This window comes from Simochromis diagramma, unplaced genomic scaffold (assembly GCF_900408965.1).
Source record: "Simochromis diagramma unplaced genomic scaffold, fSimDia1.1 OVJJ01000216.1, whole genome shotgun sequence".
In the NCBI taxonomy this organism is placed as follows: domain Eukaryota; kingdom Metazoa; phylum Chordata; class Actinopteri; order Cichliformes; family Cichlidae; genus Simochromis; species Simochromis diagramma.
This window is the reverse complement of record NW_024386883.1, coordinates 4,402,501-4,424,092: the sequence shown is the minus strand read 5'-3', so window position 1 is coordinate 4,424,092 and position 21,592 is coordinate 4,402,501. Positions and strand designations below refer to the sequence as shown.

Sequence of the window (21,592 nt, the reverse complement as noted above, 5' to 3'; positions counted from 1 at the left end):
GGTTGCTCGCAGCTTCAAGTTAATAACTATATAGAAATTTGAATATTTTGTTGATTCTTTGCAGTAGTATCCATATTTACATGTGTCATAATAGACCCGCTGGTACTGGTGATAGCGTTACACTTATAAAATAATAAATTATGAATCAGTAACGCATGCGCACACAAAGGAAATAAGCAACTTGCAACTGTTTTGACCAAAATTTATTTTAAGATAGCGGACATAAAGCAGAATATACTGACGATCAGCACATTGAATTTATAGTCCCAAATTTATAAAAGTTTGCTGAGGCAGCTATTTCTGGACTTCAGCCACTGTGTAATTAAGGAAGAATTTGGTCAAGGGGGGGGGGGGGTAAAAATATAAACGGTCAGCGCGTGACCTCAGCTTTGATAATCTTTATTTGACTTCATTTGACAGCTGCAGACTGTGGGCCAATCAGAAAACAGGAGGGGGGGCGCACGAGTGAACCCGGCCTCACGTGACGTGTCAGCTGACTTTTTCAGAAGTCAGAGGCAGCAGCAGCAGCCGTTGAGGTGACAGTCGGACTTCCACAAAGAAAGAAGGCTGCCGTGCTCATTTCGTTGCACTTTGTGGACGCGGGAGCTGGGCCGCTCTTGACCTTCCCGCTTCTCACTCAGGGAAAACTGCGGCACTTTGTTATATTCAGAGGTATGGTATCAGAAGAGTAGCTAGCTTTGTTAAGTGTGTGTTCTCGCTGCTGCTGTGTTAGTAGCTGACATACAGAGGAATATTGCTTGCGGTTGTTTGTGAGTCACTTATTCTGAAGCTGAAGCTGAAGTGTTAAGTTAAGCACCGCGACAGTAAATGTTACTTCCTTGACACCCATCCTTGTTTTGTTCTTGTTGTGCCTGTTGTGTTGCTGTCCTGTACAGAGGCTGAGGCAAACGCTCTCTGAGGACACCTGCTGTCTGGACCATGAGGCTCTCCTCTCAGCCGCCCTCCTTTGGGCTGATAACCTGCTCTTTGGTCTTGATATTGCCGCTGTTTGGCTCCTGTCATCCAGCGCAGCTTTCCGGAAACCCCAGCCTGGTGTTCATGGAGCAGCTGAGCCACTCAAGTGTCAGATTCAACTGGAGAAATGTCACCTGCTACGTCTGCAAAGCTGTCTTCACCATTGTTGATGTTGCCCTTCTGGTAATGTGTTAAAAATGTCCTATTAAACCACAAGTTGCACAAGTGCAACAGACCATCCGGTCCTTAGAGCAGCTCAGGAAGTCATTTGTTTTAAAAGTGAAAAACATTTAGGCGATGTTTACTGGAGTATTAAAACTGCATTTAAGTTTAGTTATACATTACTTGTTGTTGTGGACTGCATTTTGACTACATGTATAATTAGAGCTTACGTTTTTACAGTCCATAGAAAATCTTGATCAAAGTCCAACAAATGTTGGAAGACTGCAGCTGCCTCATAAAATGCTGTGCAGGAAGATTATGTTTTCCATCCTGCATCATGTAATAGTGAGAGGTACTTCTAGTATATTCAATATTCCCTTTACCATTTACATCAGTGTATTTTCTAATGTTGAGAAGTAGAAACATTTAAACTGGATGGCTGAAGACTAGATTTGATATCAACATATGCTTCTGGTTTAACTTTTTTTTTTTTTTTTTTATTTCTTCTTTGTGATGTGTGGTTTGTTCTGTTTATTGCACATTGTCCAACTTCCTAAACCGAACAAGGGACTTCTCTTAAGCTGTGGCAGTTACTCTTTTATTTATTTGTTTATTCAATTCTGGTACAGCTAAATTGGGTTAAAAAGACAATAAATCTGAGCAGTTCGCATTATGTCTCCAAATGTGAATCACCAATTATGTTAGAGAATATTACTGCTCTTGCAGAGCATAAAAAGTTTAAAAATGTTCGTGGTATATGATACAAGTCGTATGACACTATGCTTCTTCTGTGTTCTGTGTTTAGCATAAAAGTCCTTAGACTATGTCATGTGGTCTCTATTGACCACAAATAACATGTTTATCGTTAGCTGTAACTGCTGACCTCAACCACATGTGTTTGCATATTCTCCTGTTTTTTAAGTGCAGATGCTGCACTTAAATTCTGTGACTTATGTTCGTACTGTGAAATGTTTCTTTGAGCATGTTTAAATTCAGATTGTTCTAAACAAATTTTAGCTTGGCCTGCTTTGCAGGAAGTTCAAATGTAGTGGTTCGTTTTCTTAATTTCCTCCTCTCAGAGCTTGTTTTTTCTCTGTTAACCCCTTCCCCCAGAGTGATGCAAATGAAGAGCGAGTGGCACGAGCAGTAGGTGAGGCGTGTATCCGTCTCCATCTGGCTGATGAGCAAGTCTGTCGAGATATAATTGAGCTGTTCAGGGATGACTTCATAAGGGCCCTGCAGGAGTCATTTCTGTGGCCCACTGAAGCGTGTGCTATACTGGTGGGCCCTTCCTGTGGCAAATTTGATGTGTATGCACCTTGGAACATCACTTTGCCAAATGTTCCTAAGCCCCCCGTTAAACCACCCTCTCCTCCCAAACCGGGTTCTCCACAGAGCAGAGTACTGTTTCTCACAGACGTCCACTGGGACAGGGTGAGTGTGTGAAACGAAAAGAGCCAAAATTGAAGTGAAATCCTGGCAAACTTGGCTATTCTTGTCCTAATTTTGTGTATGTATGTAGTCCCTCAAAGTGTGTCTGTCAGTAGGTGTGTATATGAAACCTTTTTATATTAAGGTCATACGTTTGTTAAAAACAAGGTTAAAGTTAGTGATTTACAGCGTCTGTATATTCGGCTTGACTCAGCATAAAGTGTTATGGCTTTGATCACCTGACTTGTTTTGGTTTAACTCGTGCCTTAAAAAAAAATTACTCTTTGTTCCTCCTGACAGGAATATGACGTCGGCAGTGCTGCAGACTGCAAGGAACCTCTGTGTTGTCGTAACAATTCAGGCTCTCCAAACTTGAGCAGGAGGAAGGCTGGGCACTGGGGAACTTATGGAAAGTGTGACCTGCCTCTTTGGACAGTGGAGAACCTTCTGGAAAATGCTGCCAAAGCTGGGCCATGGGACTGGGTTTACTGGACTGGAGACATACCAGCACACAATGTGTGGTCACAGACCAGGGAGCAGCAGTTGTCAGAGCTTACTGTCATCTCCAGACTCATCCACAAGTAAGTTTGCTTTAAGTTTAACTGACTTTTTTTGATACGTGCTACTTTAACTCATAAAACAGCAGATCAGAGTAGTTTTAATATTATAAAACTAACAATATATGTTGTGCTGGTTTATGGCTACATTCATTACAAACACACTGTAGTCTGATTCAGACCATGTTAACATTCATAGGGTTGTCCAGTCATAAGTTTGTCATGCGCTATCTTGAACTGGTCCAATCTCATGTTGACTCTTAACTTTTGTCCTCAGACACCTGGGACCTAATGTGATGGTTTACCCTGCTGTAGGAAACCACGAGAGCACACCAGTAAACAGCTTCCCTCCACCCTATATTCATGGCAACAGATCCTCTTCCTGGCTATATGACCAAATGGCAGAGGAATGGGCCCCGTGGTTGCCAGATCAGGCATTGAAGACTTTAAGGTTACTGAATTTTATGATTTTATTATATGTGAATGTCCTTTGCCACAGTACTGCAGTTAAAGCTACCCGTAGGTAACAAAGCATTTACACTGGAACAAGAGGAAACTGTGTTTATGATGCAGTTTCACTTTGACTGGTTACCAGTGATGGAAAGTGTTTCTTATACACTTACTGGCCACTTTTTTTAGGTATAGCTGTTAAACTGCTCATTAATGCAGATATCTAAACAGCCAATCACATAGCAGCAACTAACCTGATTAACTGCTCATTAATGCAACTATCTCATTAGGCAATCACATGACAGCCACTCAGTGTGTTTAATCACGCAGACATGATGAAGACAGTCTGCTGAAGTTCAAACCGAACATCAGAATGTGGAACATGGTTATTTAATTTAATTTGAATGTGGTATGGTTGGTGGTGTCAGATGGACTGGTGTGATTATGGCCGAAACTGCTGATCTGTTGGGATTTTCCCACTCAACCATTTCTAGGATTTACAGAGAATGGGCTGAAAAAGAGAAAATGCCCAGTGAACAGCAGTTCTTTGGGTGAAAATTCCTTGTTGATGCCAGAGGTCGGAGAAGAACCTAAAGAACCATTTGTTACAACCATGGTATACAAATGGGCTACAGAAGACCACGTCTGTCCCAGTCCTGTTGGCTAAGAACAGAAAATTAAGGCTACATTTTACACAGACTCACCAAAATTGGACATTGAAAAAAAGTTTTCCTGGTCTGAGGAGTTTTGATTTCTGGTGTGATATTCGTATGGTACAGTCAGAATCTGGTATAAATAACACAAAGCATGTATCGATCTATTTGTGACATGATGTCACAAAGATCATCTCAGAGTGGTTTCTTCAACTTTGCAATGACTTCAGTGTACTCACTGGCCTCTGCTGGCCAGTGAGTGTATACAACACTTTGAGCTTCAATAAGTGACCCAGAGCCTGATAATTTCTAGTTTCATTTAAATTTGAGTCATTCAGATGTCCTGTTGTTGTAATTACAGATATGGAGGATTCTACACAGTGCAGATTCAGCCTGGTCTGAGGCTGGTTTCTCTCAATATGAACTTTTGTGCACGAGAAAACTTTTGGCTGATGGTGAACTCCACCGATCCCGGGGATCAGCTGCAGTGGCTCGTACACATTCTCCAGGCCAGCGAGGACAAGGGAGAAAAAGTGAGTTTGATCATTTAACACTGTGACATTGGGATTCTCTTATTTTAATTACCTCTGATCTCATTTATTAAGCAAAAGAAAACATTTATTTTTCTTTAAAAATATCTCCTCCTTTATTGTAGGTACATATCATTGGTCACATCCCACCTGGCCTTTGTCTTAGCAGCTGGAGCTGGAACTATTATCACATTGTCAACAGGTAGCTGCAGTAGTCACTGAAGATTTAATATAAAGCTGTTAGAAACTGTTAGAAGATAACTGGAGTACTAAAGTCAGTCTGGCTACTTCTTTGTCGCTTGGAGAATGATTTGGGCTCGTATTCATTAAGCAATAGTTTATTGTTTAATTGCAGAGCATTAAATGTTTCCCAATGTGAATTTAGAAAAGGTGCGTGTGTAATGCTGATCAATGCAACTAAATCCCAATAAGCAGTATTCTTGGAATTACAGCAGCGAGATACAGAGCTGGCTTATTACTAGAAACACTTTTCAGCATCTGAAAGCATGTGAACAGAGATGAATTGGTTGGTTTCTCTTTGGTAAACTACTCTCGCATCCTTTCTTCAGGTATGAAAGTACAATCACTGGACAGTTTTTTGGCCATACGCACCTGGATGAGTTCCAGATGTTTTATGATGAGGAAACCATGACCCACCCATTGGGGGTAGTGTTTATTGCTCCCAGTGTCACTACTTTTGTCGGCCTTAATCCAGGTGAGTTAATAATTGAGTTAAATCATCTTCCAGCATTTCATAAGCAGCACACTCACACGCAGCAAAAATATGTCTTTTCAGGATACCGTGTCTACTATGTTGATGGGAACTACCAAGGAAGCTCTCGGCTGGTACTCGACCATGAAACCTACATCATGAACCTTACAGAGGCAAACCACAGTCCATGGGCACCACATAGTCCACAAAAGGATCCTAAATGGACACTACTGTACCGTGCCACTGAAGCTTATGGTCTGTCTACTCTGTTCCCCTCCGATTTTAATCGGCTGATTGGGACCTTTATCAATGATGATCCTGTCTTCCAGAAGTTCTGGTATTTGAGGTATAAAGGGCACGTCTCAAAGCCTTGCAAAGAGGTCTGCAAGACCGGTATACTGTGCTACCTGCGAAGTGGGCGTTATGATGACCTGAAGCAGTGCGACTACCTTAATGGTTTTAAAGGAAGCTTAGCCAGAGCTGCCACAAAAACTCTCTGTTGACCCGATGGAGTTTAGCCTGGAAAAGGCAGGGTGAGGGGGAAAAAGCAATATGACTAAATATGATACTGAGCCAAAAACAAATCATCCTCTGTTGCAGATGGACAATGATTGTTGTTGTTGTTTTTTTTTTCTTGTTTTTATGGGTTTGGTTTCATAAAGTCACTTGACCTATTATTCATGTTCACACGTATGTGGAACTTAGAAACCCAACTTGAGTATTTGCTGTGCCTCATCACTAATAATGTGTTTTAATTCACTTAGATGAATGTGGGACGGTTGACTTTTTTCTTTAATGTCAGTTGTGAAAAGGGTGGTTAAAATTGTTCTGAAGCGCACACAGTGTTAGGTATTACAAGGATTCTTCAGTTCTCATGATTTAAGCAGTTCTTTTGAAGCCAGTGCCTTTTCTTTTTTTTGTTAAACATGAACTTATCGATTCTTGCGATATATCTTTTAAACCTCTGTCCCTCTGAAATGTTAGTCATCCATCCAATTTTCTTCTTTTTATATAATTTGGGGTTGCAAAGTGGCTGGAGCCTTTCCAGCGGTCGTGGGGCAAGAGGTGGAGCACACCCTCTATAGGTTGCAAGCCTGTGGCTAACACAGACAGGCAGCCATTCACACCCACATTGACACAAGAACCGACACATATACAGTAACCTTGCAAACTCCACACAGAAAGACACCTGCTGGCAGACCTTATTCTTGTGCCGTGATGAAGCTAATCTCAGTCCCACAGTGTGACTCAGAAATGTTTAGGCACTTTAATATCTTTTTTTTTTTTAAGTCCTTCGTCAGCACCATTGTTTGGATTTTAGGTCTGTGCTTTATGTAATCCACCTTATGTGCAACATTTTCTGCCCCAGCAAAAACATCTTTTAGCCAACCAAAGAGCAGTATTTTTCATTCCTAATGTTTACTTCTGCCTGCACTTTGTTTTTAGCCACTTTCTTTAGCAGTGAATAAATCTGACATGCTTGTTTGGCTCCTCAAATCTGGGGAATTAATGGTGTAACAGGAAAGTGCTTGTAATATAAGCAGTAATTTAAGCGATTGTACAGAATGTGAATAAAATTGCTTGCTCGTTACCTATTTGTGAGGGGCAAATATTGAGTTTAAATTAAAATTATTTTTAATTAATCAAACACATGCACAGCTCCAACACTTTATTACAGTTTTTTGTTCTTCAGAAATTTGATACAAAAACTGCCATCAAATCATTATTTGCATTGAAGTGACCCTTAATTCATCAAAATCAAAGCAGTTTCTACAATAGCTGCTGCTTTGAAAGCTCAAATTCTAAATCATTGTGAGACTAACATCTTTTCTGAGCTCTCGTTAGCAACGTCTTGGCTTCCTCTCTCCCTTTTCCACATTTCCACCAAAGACAACTAACCCTAACCAATACCTAGGCTACTTTAGGTTTCAATAAATCCTCAAGTGGGGCTGAATAGGTAACAGCGTTGGGAAATAGTTCACAAATAAAGCACTGAGCTATGAAAAGAAAAGCCACATATAGCTTTATAATTTCATGAATGCTAAATGTTGATCATTTTACTACATACACCAAAAGAAGTACCTGCACATACAGATTAATTTAAATGCGGACATTATTCTTTGTGTATTGGTAATTCTCCATGTCTCACAAATTTAAGTGGTAAAAGCTGAGAGTAGAATTTTAGTCTACATTATTTGTAAAGCGGAGAATTGTAAGCACTTAAGATCACAACATTTAAACATGTAAATGTGCGGTGTTCCTCTGGTCAATTTTAACACCAAAACTGCATTTTTTTTTTAAATTAGTGTTCAATTTGCATATTTCTGTTCATTATGCATCATTAAAGCTAGAACAGGTTTTCCCATCTTTCCATCTTTCTTTTATTCAGATTCTAAGAAGAACATAGTGACACCAAAGTCTTCCTTGTACAGGTCCCAGGTCTTTGGTTTGTGTGGGTTGTCCAGCTCTTCCCTGGGTAAAAACAACCTGAGGACAGTTTAAAAAGAGTGTAAGTCATGATAATACAGTCAAAAGAATACAAAAAAAAAAAAAAAAAAGGTCTCTGATCTGCTGAAATAGAAAAAGAAACACACTTGTTATCTTCTATGAAGGATGTATTGAACCAGAAGTAGAATGGAACATCTTCATATCCTTTCGGAAGACCCTAAGGATGATGAGAACAGATCACATGAATCTAATTCACAAGCTTTCCTTTAATATAGGTGAAAGGTGAAAAGTAAGCACTCACTGCACTCGATTCAAACATGACCTTCACATCTCCTTCAACCACAGGTCCATTCTGCAGGCTGATGACTGCTGCGTTATTACCCACATCAGGAAATACCTAACAAAACGCATAAACGGGTTAAAACGCTAAAACTCTTCAATCCTGTTGTGTGAATTTGTGAGTGTGTGACAGACTTACAGTGCAGTTCTCCTGCTTGGCACACACACACTCAAACACCAGCTCTTTTCTCACAATTATCTTGACCTTGAAATCGCTACCATTACCTTTACCAACACCTGAGCAGGAGTAGAGGGAGAAAAAAAAGCTCATGTGCCACTGTTGGTGGTGCAGCTATAAACGAACATGATTCAGGTTTTCTAGTTTACCTGCTATGGAGTGGATACGGATGCTTTTAATCCTGAGGCTTTTCGGTGGAGGCAATTGTCTGTTGAACTTATTCTTCATGATTTCATAGTACCCTACGTACCGGCTCTGCAGGACACAAAAACAACAAAACCTTTTAACATATTGTGGCTGTAGGAGGTAGAGCAAGCCATCTACTAATTGGAAGGTTGGTGGTTTGATCCCTGGCTCTGCCTAGTCTGCATACCAAATATCCTTGGGCAAGATATTAACCCCAAGTAGCTATGTGATGCATCCATCGGAGAATGAATGTGTGTGAATGGTGGTTAGAAAGCATAGAAGATAGTGAATGTGTGAATTTGGCATGTTCTACAGGGAGTGCAGAATTATTAGGCAAATGAGTATTTTGTCCACATCATCCTCTTCATGCATGTTGTCTTACTCCAAGCTGTATAGGCTCGAAAGCCTACTACCAATTAAGCATATTAGGTGATGTGCATCTCTGTAATGAGAAGGGGTGTGGTCTAATGACATCAACACCCTATATCAGGTGTGCATAATTATTAGGCAACGTCCTTTCCTTTGGCAAAATGGGTCAAAAGAAGGACTTGACAGGCTCAGAAAAGTCAAAAATAGTGAGATATCTTGCAGAGGGATGCAGCAGTCTCAAAATTGCAAAGCTTCTGAAGCGTGATCATCGAACAATCAAGCATTTCATTCAAAATAGTCAACAGGGAAAAACCAAGGCGCAAAATAACTGCCCATGAACTGAGAAAAGTCAAGCGTGCAGCTGCCAAGATGCCACTTGCCACCAGTTTGGCCATATTTCAGAGCTGCAACATCACTTGAGTGCCCAAAAGCACAAGGTGTGCAATACTCAGAGACATGGCCAAGGTAAGAAAGGCTGAAAGACGACCACCACTGAACAAGACACACAAGCTGAAATGTCAAGACTGGGCCAAGAAACATCTCAAGACTGATTTTTCTAAGATTTTATGGACTGATGAAATGAGAGTGAGTCTTGATGGGCCAGATGGATGGGCCCGTGGCTGGATTGGTAAAGGGCAGAGAGCTCCAGTCCGACTCAGATGCCAGCAAGGTGGAGGTGGAGTACTGGTTTGGGCTGGTATCATCAAAGATGAGCTTGTGGGGCCTTTTCGGGTTGAGGATGGAGTCAAGCTCAACTCCCAGTCCTACTGCCAGTTTCTGGAAGACACCTTCTTCAAGCAGTGGTACAGGAAGAAGTCTGCATCCTTCAAGAAAAACATGATTCTCATGCAGGACAATGCTCCATCACACGCGTCCAAGTACTCCACAGCGTGGCTGGCAAGAAAGGGTATAAAAGAAGAAAAACTAATGACATGGCCACCTTGTTCACCTGATCTGAACCCCATTGAGAACCTGTGGTCCATCACCAAATGTGAGATTTACAAGGAGGGAAAACAGTACACCTCTCTGAACAGTGTCTGGGAGGCTGTGGTTGCTGCTGCACGCAATGTTGATGGTGAACAGATCAAAACACTGACAGAATCCATGGATGGCAGGCTTTTGAGTGTCCGTGCAAAGAAAGGTGGCTATGTTGGTCGCTGATTCGTTTTTGTTTTGTTTTTGAATGTCAGAAATGTATATTTGTGAATGTGGAGATGTTATATTGGTTTCACTGGTAAAAATAAGCAATTGAAATGGGTATATATTTGTTTTTTGTTAAGTTGCCTAATAATTATGCACAGTAATAGTCACCTGCACACACAGATATCCCCCTAAAATAGCTAAAACTAAAAACAAACTAAAAACTACTTCCACAAACATTCAGCTTTGATATGAATGAGTCTTTTGGGTTCATTGAGAACATGGTTGTTGTTCAATAATAAAATTATTCCTCAAAAATACAACTTGCCTAATAATTCTGCACTCCCTGTATAGAGCACTTTGAGTACTCTGGGAAAGTAGGAAAGAATAAGAATCAGTCCATTTACCATTAAAAAAGCAAGCATTTAGTTTTTGTACGTGTATTCCAACAGGCTTAAGAAGATGTTGAGACTCCAGAATCCCTTTTATGCTTCTTGGAATTGATTTCACCGGTGCCTAAAACTCTAATATACTTATTCCAAAAGACATTCCTTTACTATTTGTTTTGATGATGGTTGTGAAGAGCGATGTCTCACAGGTATGCCCAAAATCTCCCACAAATCATTTGTAAGACAGAACCATCTGGCTGCTTCCAAATACTTTCCTAGTAAAGGTTTGGCCAAAACCTGGCAACCTTCTCTGGCGATGTTACAAATTTTGTAAAAAAAATCCAGTCGCCTCACATGTGAAGAAGGCCGTTGTATTGCTGCCATGCTTTTGTGTTTCTGCCACATGGAGCTGCTCATCATAATGATTAGAGGCCTTCACTACAAAGAGTTTTTGATGACTTGTTGTTACCTGAGAGGGAGTCTCCACCCCCTGAAACTTGGAGCTCTGACTTTTGTCCGTCCTCCGCTCGCCAAAATACTCCAGACTGTCCTTCAGTGCGAAAAGAAACAAATGTAAGGATATAGCCTTGTTTTAAAGCACTTATCTATTTACCCTAGTTTCACAAGTAAGTAAGAGAGATGTACCTGTGCACTCTCAAACTGGTCACTGTCGATAAGCCAGGTGCACACCATAGTACCGGTGCGTCCTGGGAAAGGGAGCAGTAGAATTCACATTTAAAAAGACGCATATTTTCAAACAAGTGATCCAATGATAATGAGTCAAGGAGAGCTCACTAATGTTACCTTTCCCTCCTTTGCAGTGGATCGCAATGATGTTTTGGGGATCAGCAGACATCCACTCTCTCACGCTCGCTGTGTATTTGAGCATGTCCCTGAAACAATCCAGTACAAGAACAAAGAAATAAGGTGTGAAAATACTAATTGGCACTGGAATTGATGCAGTTGTGATGCATCTTTTTCCTGGATCCGAGTCATTTATAGAAATGCTTGAAGTCTCAACATTGGTATAGGTTTACTACAAGAAAAAGATCCAGATTAAAGAAAAGGCCACATATGAAACAGAAACCGTGCTCACTCCAAGGAGGGGACATTGTGGTCATCAATAAACACCCGTTCAACCCTGTAGTGGAAGAACTGGGGGTCGTAGCCTTTCTCACCTGGAAACAAAAAGAAACTACGCTGTTTTGTAATCCTCAACAAAAGGGAATACAGTGCATGTGAGGAAAGGTGGTGCACACTTACTGCAAAGATTGTAAACTTTATAATGGCCTTCATGTTTAGTGTCTAGAAACCTTGCCACTTCCTGCACAAAGAGAGAAGAGGAGTCAGTTAAAAGCCAATGGTAACTGTGATTGGGATCATTTTGATCTTTGTCTATGTTATTATTATGTTTGTAAAATGAAGCAGGTGGTGCATGGTTCGCATCCAAGGCCACTCACACTTACCCTGATTGGATTCCTATAGAAGGCTTGCTTCCCAGAGGAGGGGAAAGACATGGCGATGACGCGGTCTACAGAGCGGGTAAAGATGCAAAATCATTGTTTTTCCTTTTTTTTTATTATTATAATTTTTTTTTTTTTTTTAATCTCAAAATGTATTTTCCTGACATGCATAATTGTTTAAATTCAAACACCTGCCTGTGACATAGGTAAGATCGAGGTCAAATCCATCCTTCTGATAACGCCGCTTGTTTTCAGAAATCTGAAAAATAAGCAATTTTTCCAGTGTTCTTTCTTGATGCCAACCCTAACACTTGTAACTGTCCAGTTTGCGTCTAGAATGACGACCTTACCATCCTCCTGGTGACTTTCTCCAGCTCTTTCTTCTGAGCAGCCAGTCTGAAAACCCTCACGAGGATTATTATTCTCAAGAAGCGGAGAAATGTCACAACCCTGAAAGGAAAATTGCAAAAGTGAATCATTATTCCAGGTGTTCGAAGTCCAGTGCATTCAAAAGGAGATTATAAAATCTGTAATATGGTTTACGATACTCTATGCAACTACTGCATGTAGCTTAAAACCATATGGTTAAGCTAAACAGTCATTAGACAATCAGCCAAGTCAGTCATTCATTCTCAGATTTTCACCACCAAATAAGAAAAAAAATAACTTCAACATTTTTTTGCTTTTGTTTTTAAAGTACAATATGGCTAATTGCAAATTTACTGAAAACATTGCTCTATTGCTTTCTTTTTGGAGTAGTTTGTACACAGATCTATGAGGTCAGTCAGGAATCATAAGAGAAAACAAGTAGGTGGGCTATGGGTGTAAATTCCCATATGGAAAAGAAATACAAGATTTTTTTAAATTCAAATATTAAATGTGTTATACTATGATATGCTCATTAAAGTGGCCCCTTTTCCATTTTTCTTATCCAACAAAATGTTTATTTACCGATCATACTTAATTATTTAATTGTTCCTTCCTACTGTATGCCTGTTGTTTGCTCATTGCATTCCCATCACATGTACCTGGGGATGAGGCTGGGACCTGACAGGTCAGAGAAGGTGTAGACCATGGTGACCACCAGTGTGACTATCACCACGCAGGCGTCTATGATGTTCAGCTTGGAGCTGAAGTACACTTTGAAACTAAAAGGAGGCCAAGATAAGTGGAAACATGACACAAGACAATTAGTATACAGCTGGAGAAAGACTCCACACAGATCATGCAATGGACATATTCAGTGATTTCTCTGACACTCTGATGACTGTGCCATTACATTTCCTAATCCCTAACCCAAAACATTTCCTGTCTGACTTCCTTTTCACAACTTCCTGTTTAATGACAAATCAGACTTGGTTTCAGCTGATTCAAAACTCCGGTGGGAATCACTGCTTTAAACATTTCTCTTTCTCACATTAGCATGGAAACAGTTGCGATCGCGATCCACTGCATCAATGTGAACACTTCTTCTAGCGCAGTGTCAGCAAAAAAATTACTTTTGCAAAAGTAAGTTTTGTCTGATTTGTTAGGCAATCCACTGGCTTCCTCAGAACAGAGGCTATTCTTCCTGGAAGGCTGGCTCATGCGCATGACTTCTTACTCACAACCGGGTGTTGATGGTTACAGAGGTGCGGAAAACAACGACTAGACTCCCACAAGCATTTCTCACTCACCCCTCCACATAGACACGCAGGAGGACATCGGCAAGGAAGAAGAAAGAGATGGTGAGGGACACAGCCTCTAACGCATTTCCAGCATCTCTACTCTTGGCTGGCAGCGAGAGATCCACAATCACCAGCACAAAGTCCACTATGATCAGTGTTACTCCAAATAAACTGGAAAGAAAGACATGCAAATGATGATGAAACATCCACTTAATTAAAAAGACAACCAGGTAGGGGTGTACCCGTTTCCAATTTGCAAAAAACACACTCACCGAAAGCCAAAGGACATGACAAACGGGGCTATCCTTTTCCGAAGATTGCTGCAAAACAGAGGACGGGGTTATATGTGCCTGTATGTAGAGCTGAAGGGTTGTGCAAATTGGATCTCTGTAAACTTACTAGTACAGTGTGTCTGGTAGTGCACTCTCCTCCTTTCCATCATCAATCTCTACTTTAGCATCCTCCATCTTTGTCATGTTTCTGAGAAGACAGAGATTACGGACAAAGACACACAAATATATGTATTTGTTTGATATATATAGAGAGATAAATAAATAAAAACCTCACCCATTTACACTTGAGTCTAACCCTGGGCTAAAGTACACAGAGGACATGATGCTTCTGTTTCCTTTCTCTTTTTGTCCTGAACGTGGAGTTTCTGCATTTGGAGACAGAAGCGTGATAAGATTGAGTGCACCCTGTTCAGCGCGATGCTACGTGGTTACAATGTGGAAACAAATGAGACAAGAGTGCATAAACTTTGTGTCATCGTCCTAAAACGCTGCTTTTCTTCAAACCAGTCTCTCACGCATTTCCCGGTGCTACCTGCAGGATGCAGGAGTCCACAGCGCGTCCCTAAACCACTACATTCAGCTGCAAGCACGTACAAAGAAACTGCTCAAGAAAGGAATCGTTCATTCCGTTTACCTCTGGGTAAATTTTAACAAAATTTCACCGCCCGGTCCACAGTCTGTGTGATCACCATTCACTGTCCTGTTGCTTTCCTTGCAGCGTTGACGCGTTCACAACAAATCAGACCCTCAAAAAGCCCAACTAAACTAAACTCCCACCGCCTGCTTACCGTCGGGACTGTCATTCGTCAAATTATACGAGACTTCGTCTTGTGACTTCTCCCGGGGACAAAGGAAGACGGTTCAAAGGTTAACCGGGTGGATTTTTTTCTATCCATCCACTATTCCTCATCGTTTTTGCAAACGTAGCGGTTTCGAACTTCCTGGAGCTCAGCAGAAAAAAAAGAAAAAACAGGAGGAAAAAAATGGCCTCCCCCCCCTCTTTATTCATATTTCCTCCTCAGCTTACTTTGACTCAAAAACAGAGTCTGACGGTAACCCTTCTGCACAGACGTATTTAAACCGCCGATAGTTACTAAACTAGCCCAACGGGCTGCCTAATTTGGAACATCTGGTTCTAATAGACTGGCCAAAATAACGAAATAGTACATTCCTGCCTTTTGCGTCACTTGTTTGTTTGTTTTTGTCATGAATTCATGATATTTGGGTATGATATTCAGAAAAATAAAAAGTAAAAAAAAAAAATGAAATAAATACATAGAAAACACAAAATACCTCAACTGCTCCCTTTAGGGGTCGCCACAGCGCATGTCTGCCTCCATCTGACCCATTTTCCTTGCATCATCTTTTATTACCGGTACAACAACCCTCTGCGTGTTTACTTCACATGCAGAGGGTCATTTATCGTCTTCCCACACGCTGACTTCCTACACTACAGTTTGCACCTTTCCCGTGTTTTATACCACTGCATATTAAATATGTGTAAATATTATAACTTTAGTGCCCTGGGTAATGTTCACCCAGATGCTCTGCTTTTTATGAAATTACTAAGAAATCATATATTGCATTACTTTATTGCTCGAATTAGTGTTTGAAGTAGGACATTTATATAAAAAGAATGTAATTTTTTTAGGAATAATTGTCTCCCCCCAATAGATCACTGTGTTATATTTAAAAGGCAAACCCCACAAGCAGCGCTTCTGGTATGTAAAGAATGGAGCTCTTTCAACATTTTCGGTCAGTGAAGCTATTTGCAGCTCTGAGATCAGCTCTACTTTCAAGACAATGCGATGGTTTATGAAGGAGCAAGCACAAAACTGACCTGAGTTCAGTGTTTGACGAGACCGTTCTAGTCCGAATCCTCTAATGTGAAACATGCAGAACTAGCCCAGCCTATAAATAATGCTGACAAATTTTAGGGGAAGAGAACACCGAACCTGTAGAAAACAAGGGAAGCTTTGTGAAATGAAGGTAAGGCTTGTGGCTTCGAGATTCTTCAGGTGTTAAAAAAAAAAAGCATTTAAAGTTTTGGATAACTTTTTGATTTTTCTTAAAGTTTTAATCTAAATTGTCTTGTTTATTTTAGAAAACGTGTTTTTTCCTAAAAGTCATGCCAGTGTTGCTGTTCTTGACTCTGCTGTGCCCAGTCTTGGTCTCCTCTTCACAGCCGTCTGTATGTATCTACTCTGTAACAAATATTTTCATTTATTTTTGTATTGACTGTGAAAACTGAAAATGTTTGCCTTAAATTGTGTTTTTTCTAGATGTGTAGAAAAAAACTGTGATGCATTACTTGCTTCCTCTGTGTGTTATCAGAATAAAAACAGAGGTATCTTTTTCCTTCCTTATTTTAAGGCAATAGACTCGTGCGGGCCTGAGTTTGCTGTTCTCAAGCGCAGCATAAGGAAACTGGAAAATAGTCTTCTGATCAGAAAATGGCAGGTTGAGCACTTGCAGACGCACAAATACTTCCGTCCGTTTCAGCCTGCTGCGTCTAACAGCAGACCTCAGACTGATTCAGACCCCGATTCTGGTTTAAACCACAACAAGAGCGCAGCACTAGATGGACTGGATATGACGCTGACTAAACCACTTCCACCGACAGGCAATTTAATTGTATATGATAAAGGTAAGAAAAGCGCACTATGTTTGGTGCAAATCTACAGTGCATGACGCATTTTTCTATTTCTAGTTCACTGAGTTTTGCACATGCACAGCTATTTTTTACTTGTCATGCAACACAAAGTCAAAATGTCAATGTAAGAACAATAATCAGCAATCTCTGAAGCATTTAGTCTTTCTTCTAGACTGTTCTGAACTGTTCGACAGACAGAGACCATCAAGCGGTTTCTACCGCATAAGACCCAAATTACATCAGGAGCCCTTTTTAGTTTACTGTGACATGGATGATGGAGGAGGGTGGACAGTGTTTCAAAAACGCCGGCATGGAAGAGTTGACTTTCACAGGTAATTGTGCAGAAGAAGTAGCCCACAGCATGTGGGTGGAAGATCCCACAGCCTGTCTAATATCTAGTATGATGCTGATAAAGCTTGTGGGGTTTTCTGTTTGAAGTCAACTGCCAGCCTACTTCTCATTTCAGAGACTGGGTGGACTACAGAGATGGCTTTGGCGACTTCAAACTGTGGAATGACGAGTTTTGGTTGGGCAATGAACATATTTACTCTCTGCTCTCAGAAGGTCAGCAGGTCACGTTATGCACTAATGCTTCACATTAGACACCCAGTATGTGTTTTTCCATTCATATGTTGCATTTTAAAAAGTTCTAGTTCCAGTCTTATTAGCTTCTCCTTTACCAACTTTACTTTGTGTCTTTTTTGTGCTAAAGGTAAGAACCTTGTGAAGATAGATCTTATGGATTGGGATGGACAGAGAAGCTATGCGTTTTATGACAACTTCAGGATCACCGATGAGGCTGTGAGAAAAACACTTTGTGTAGCTTTTCCTTAGAATCATAAGTATAACGATCCTCCCAGGAAACATTGTTCTAATGCTCATTCCAGGATAAATATCGTCTTCAGTATGGGCAGTACAGTGGGTCAGCGGGAGATGCTCTCAGTGGAAGCAGGGGTGTGGTGGAGCAGTGGTCTTCTTGCCTCAGTGGCATGCATTTCAGCACCAGGGATCAGGTTAGTCGCACATCTGTCAAAACCATTACCACTCCAAGATGGCAAGTTGATGTTTCACAGCACGTCTAATAGACTACTCATGTGCAAATGATGAATGTGAAAACACTGATGCCGGTGGTTGACAGGATAACGACCGGTACCTCCAGGGAAGCTGTGCCCAGGAGAATAAAGCAGGTTGGTGGTACAACAGGTGAGGCTGTCACCCACCCTTTCTGTTTCATGAGTCTGCATCACTTCAAATGTGATTATGAAGTTTCTGCCTCTTCACCGGGTTTTGTAATTTGGAAAATTTACCTTTGACATTGTGCCCTTAACTTCTGATCTACAGATGTCATGCAGCCAACTTAAATGGAAAATTCTATCGCAGAGGGAAATACAAAGCCGAGTATGATGACGGTATTGTTTGGGGGACCTGGAAAGGCCTTTGGTATTCACTTAGACACACCACCATGAAGGTGCGGCCTCTGGTTTTCCTAGACGCCGTGGGCAGTGGAGCGGGCGAAATTTAAAAACCTAAACGCTAAAAAACAAAAGCAAACATTCTTTGCCATATTTTAATTTCTCCCTTTGCTATTTTTCTATCAAATATCAGTAATACCGTATTGTATGCATTTCTTTCTGTAAAGTGTCTATTAACCAAACACTAAAATAAACAGCATTTCATCCATAACACCTCTCTGATGTTCATTTGATTGTCCTCAAGCATAGTTACAATGGATACAACTGTGTAATTTTCATTACATATTTGACACTGCTTAGATCTCACATTAAACAGTGAAGCTGTCAGGATCTGGAGACTCGACTGGAAAGTGCTATCAGGCACCTGAGTTCCTTGGTCTCCACCCCTGACTAAATAATAAACACTGCAAAACGTTTGAGACCGTCTCTGTTTGTGGTTATCTGCAATCGAGTCCAATTTAGCTATCGGCCCGTGGCCATTGTGACAGAAGCAGTGTAGCTGGTGCGGTTTCAGTATTGTAGAGTACTGTAATTGCAGAAGACTTGGCAGCACTATAAAAGAAATGCATACAGTTATGTGGAAATAAAACTAGAGCATTATCTGGGTCTAGGTATTGATTTTAAGAGTGCATTTAGAAAATGTGACAGGTTTATTGTACCAGCTGTTGAAGTACAGAGGAGAAATGTATTTCCAAAGTGTGTTAAAAATCTCAGCAATGGCAAACAGTGAATTAAATAAAACTTTCAGTATGTAATAATATTACAAAATATCAAAACAAACCTTAAAAAATTCCAAACTAAAGTCAAAAATAAGAACTTTAAAAGATAAAAACATATAGAGATAAATCTAACATTACAATACATAGGTGGGTACAGAGATGTAGGGTGAAGGGTAAAGAATAAATGTGATTTTCAGTGGCAGTTTTTCTCAGCTGTAGTTTGTGATCTACTCCTCCTCCCATACATATGACGAGGACAGATCTAGATCCAGCATCTTTTGTTCTGCCTCGCTCAGCTTGTAGGGAGAGCCATCACTGCTGGTGTACTCCTCAGTCACGGGCAGAGAGTGGCAGCGACCTTTCCTCTGGTCTGAAGATGAAGCAGTAAAGCTGGAGCTGCGCTTGCGCCCCTTGGCTGCAGAGTTGGACTGAGCCTCCTTTAATTTCCGGGCCAGGATGTTCCTCTGAATTGGTGAGGGGCCGCGACGATTCCAGTTCTGTTCAGCCCGATCCAAACTCAACTGGTTCACTCCCTGAGAACTAACAGGTGCTGCGGCGGGACCCCCGATCCCTGAAACTTGGTCACTGTTCTTTCTCCTCTCTGCTGTGCTATTAAAGTCAGATTTACCCTGTGTCCCAGATGCTGAAATTGTGTTTGTGTTGGTTCCAGCATGTTTGATTTCATTAATGTGTGAAAGCACTGGTTTCTCTGTCCAGGGCTTCCTCTGGTCACTTTTCTGTAATCTGGATCTAGCCCACTCTGAAGCCCCATGCTCTGGAATTGGATAAGAGCGATATGGCTGTCTCTCCCACCCTCCTTTGCTCCAACAGCTTCCTTCGGGAAGAGTCCGAGATCCCACCTGGAAAGGACATAACGGTTAAACTTGACCATTCGTGGCACTAAAATGTTTTACAGCAATAATAAATAAACAAAATAAAAAATAAATTAAAATCATACTAAAGAGTATATAAGTTACCTGGGTCAGGCTTCTTTCTCTGAACTGTCTGGACTGTGAGAAGGACGGTAGCTGAGGTTTGGCATCATTAAAACTGGAAGTCCGTCGGAAATTTGGATTCTTATGATAAGAGTTTCCCGCTGCTGGATGTCCTTCTTCTCTGAAACCTGTTAGCCCACTCCTCTCTACCATCTCTACCCAGTCAGCAGTGCGGTCATGCCACTTGGAGCTGCTCCTACTTGCGTGAGCAGCAACAGGAGGGCCTATGATCAGTTCCACTCTAGGATTCAGTCTGTCCGGTGTGGCCCTAAAAGTTTGTGGTGGTTCAGAAAAGGGAGCTGCAATGTGAAAATTCTTGAGTTTAGAATCACCCTGTAGACCTAAAGGGGAGGCAGAATGAGCAAATCCAATCGGTGTTGGAATGGGAGAGATGGTAGGTGAAGCAGATGTGTCTACAACAGTGTCATGGACAGGGCTGGAAGAGACATGGTACAGCTGTGTAGCCTCCTTTAAGCCCTTCTTCTTCATCTCTTTCAACTGTTGTTGTGCCAATTTGTACCTAGGCAAAAAATAGTTTCCGGTTTATTGTGTGTGTGTTTTTTTTAATAGCTGTGACAAAAAGGGATACATCTGGGATAGAATATTATAAATTTTAAAACATACCCAAATATTGGTGGAAACACCTTCTGGCCAGTGGGAGATAGTCTTTCTGGGTCCTGTGGGAGTGGTATCACCACGGTCTGTGAGAGAGGTTGACTTCCCAAGAAAGCCCCATCTTTTTGGGCTGCAGCCACACCCACGCCCCCTGAAGGGCTGTGAACATCAGACAGGCTGGGTCTTTGTAGGCTGTGCCCACAGATGGAAGCCTCATCTGAGAGCTTGCGCCCTCCAGGAGAATGCATGGAGCTTCTCCGGACAGAGCTGCACTGAGGGCTCTGGCAAAATTTTCTCCACACCGTCACCACAACAGTAGCCATAATCACAGCCAGACAAAGGGAGATACCAACTACCACAATCATGTTACCGCCCAAGGGTGCAACTCCAACCGGTGCAGGTGAGAGAGATGGAGAAGGAGCTGGTACCACTGGGACAAAAAGAAAAACAAAGTTTGGACACAAAACTGAAGAGAAAAAGCTTTAATCTAAGATACTGAAGATTAGAAAGAGCAAGTTAAGGGTAAACAAACTCACCGACACAATCCTCTAATGAACACAGGGACTGCTCCTTGATCATGCCAGTGCACTGCATCCCTCGCACACCTGAGGGCAGTAAACACTCACGCACTCGTTCCCTCACCCCTTCTCCACAGCTCACGCTGCACACACTCCACGGCTGCCATGGCCCCCATGACTCTGCAGGATGCAAGGAAAGTGTTAAAACGCGATAAAGCAGATTAGTAGTTTAAAACCTTTAACTCTGCATTGCTACATAAATTCCCTCCACTCCAATACACCAAAAACACACAGGCTAAACAATCTCACCTGCACTTTTGTAAGCCACCAGACACGTCTGTGCTGGACTGGGCGAGCGGCTGTAGTTGAAAACAAAGCGAAAGCAGTACTTATTCCTTCCCGGGTAAAACACGGAGCAGTTGAATTCAGTTTCATTCTCTCCCTGAGTCAGCCAGTTAAAGGCCAACGGGGGAGAAGTGGGCTCCTCTGCAGATGAAGCAGCATCGCTATACAGTAATACTTTCCCATTGATGTGAGCACAGGGCGGGGTGATCAATTTAACAGTCATAGTGCCCTCACAGCCACTCTTGTAAGCATTGGCATTTTCCACTAGCAGCTTATAGGAGAAGATACGGGACAGGTAGAGCGGTCCAGAGCTCTTCACCTCCTGTGCTGTGT

At 41.5% G+C, this 21,592-nt stretch overlaps 4 protein-coding genes across 12 annotated transcripts in view; 2 read left to right on the top strand and 2 right to left on the bottom strand.

Moving 5' to 3' along the window:
• The first annotated feature begins 483 nt into the window (after window positions 1-483).
• smpd1 (sphingomyelin phosphodiesterase 1) lies at window positions 484-6,967 on the top strand. 2 transcript variants are annotated; one of them, XM_040033170.1, is made up of 9 exons: window positions 484-672; window positions 897-1,158; window positions 2,251-2,571; window positions 2,869-3,149; window positions 3,403-3,576; window positions 4,590-4,761; window positions 4,884-4,960; window positions 5,328-5,473; window positions 5,555-6,967. In XM_040033170.1, exons 2-9 carry the CDS (start codon window positions 940-942, stop codon window positions 5,971-5,973), a joined length of 1,809 nt encoding a protein of 602 aa, XP_039889104.1. In that variant the 5' UTR covers window positions 484-672; window positions 897-939; the 3' UTR covers window positions 5,974-6,967. The 2 variants fall into 2 exon arrangements, with proteins under 2 accessions (XP_039889104.1, XP_039889105.1); XM_040033171.1 differs by having other exon boundaries at window positions 876-1,158.
• Window positions 6,746-15,367, bottom strand: tpte (transmembrane phosphatase with tensin homology). Of its 6 annotated transcripts, none has more exons than XM_040033174.1 (19): window positions 15,236-15,367; window positions 14,217-14,307; window positions 14,049-14,129; window positions 13,922-13,969; window positions 13,659-13,820; window positions 13,011-13,130; window positions 12,333-12,432; window positions 12,178-12,241; window positions 11,986-12,050; window positions 11,783-11,843; window positions 11,616-11,697; window positions 11,324-11,412; window positions 11,165-11,226; window positions 10,989-11,069; window positions 8,585-8,690; window positions 8,397-8,494; window positions 8,220-8,315; window positions 8,065-8,135; window positions 6,746-7,957 (listed from the first exon to the last, which is right to left on the bottom strand). In XM_040033174.1, the coding sequence occupies exons 2-19, from the start codon at window positions 14,261-14,263 to the stop codon at window positions 7,852-7,854; spliced, it is 1,539 nt and encodes a 512-aa protein (XP_039889108.1). In that variant the 5' UTR covers window positions 14,264-14,307; window positions 15,236-15,367; the 3' UTR covers window positions 6,746-7,851. The 6 variants fall into 6 exon arrangements, with proteins under 6 accessions (XP_039889108.1, XP_039889106.1, XP_039889107.1 ...); XM_040033172.1 differs by lacking the exon at window positions 15,236-15,367 and adding an exon at window positions 14,731-15,031; XM_040033173.1 differs by lacking the exon at window positions 15,236-15,367 and adding an exon at window positions 14,577-14,724.
• Window positions 15,368-15,770: 403 nt separating this feature from the next.
• fgl1b (fibrinogen like 1B) lies at window positions 15,771-18,278 on the top strand. The gene is made up of 9 exons (XM_040033181.1): window positions 15,771-15,931; window positions 16,047-16,133; window positions 16,316-16,589; window positions 16,768-16,927; window positions 17,062-17,159; window positions 17,308-17,396; window positions 17,483-17,608; window positions 17,734-17,798; window positions 17,937-18,278. Exons 1-9 carry the CDS (start codon window positions 15,863-15,865, stop codon window positions 18,115-18,117), a joined length of 1,149 nt encoding a protein of 382 aa, XP_039889115.1. The 5' UTR covers window positions 15,771-15,862; the 3' UTR covers window positions 18,118-18,278.
• Window positions 18,279-18,394: 116 nt separating this feature from the next.
• LOC120734372 (thrombospondin type-1 domain-containing protein 1) overlaps window positions 18,395-21,592 on the bottom strand; it is a 7,608-nt gene continuing 4,410 nt past the window's right edge. For 2 of the 3 annotated variants that reach the window (XM_040033166.1, XM_040033165.1), the window contains exons 4-8: window positions 21,224-21,592; window positions 20,933-21,094; window positions 20,406-20,826; window positions 19,764-20,301; window positions 18,395-19,646 (exon numbers count right to left, since the gene is read on the bottom strand). The exon at window positions 21,224-21,592 is cut by the window's right edge and continues 232 nt beyond it. In XM_040033166.1, the coding sequence (XP_039889100.1) occupies window positions 19,014-19,646; window positions 19,764-20,301; window positions 20,406-20,826; window positions 20,933-21,094; window positions 21,224-21,592 (2,123 nt within the window). In that variant the 3' untranslated portion in view covers window positions 18,395-19,013. The remainder of the gene's footprint in view (window positions 19,647-19,763; window positions 20,302-20,405; window positions 20,827-20,932; window positions 21,095-21,223) is intronic. The other variant, XM_040033167.1, reaches the window with a different exon arrangement.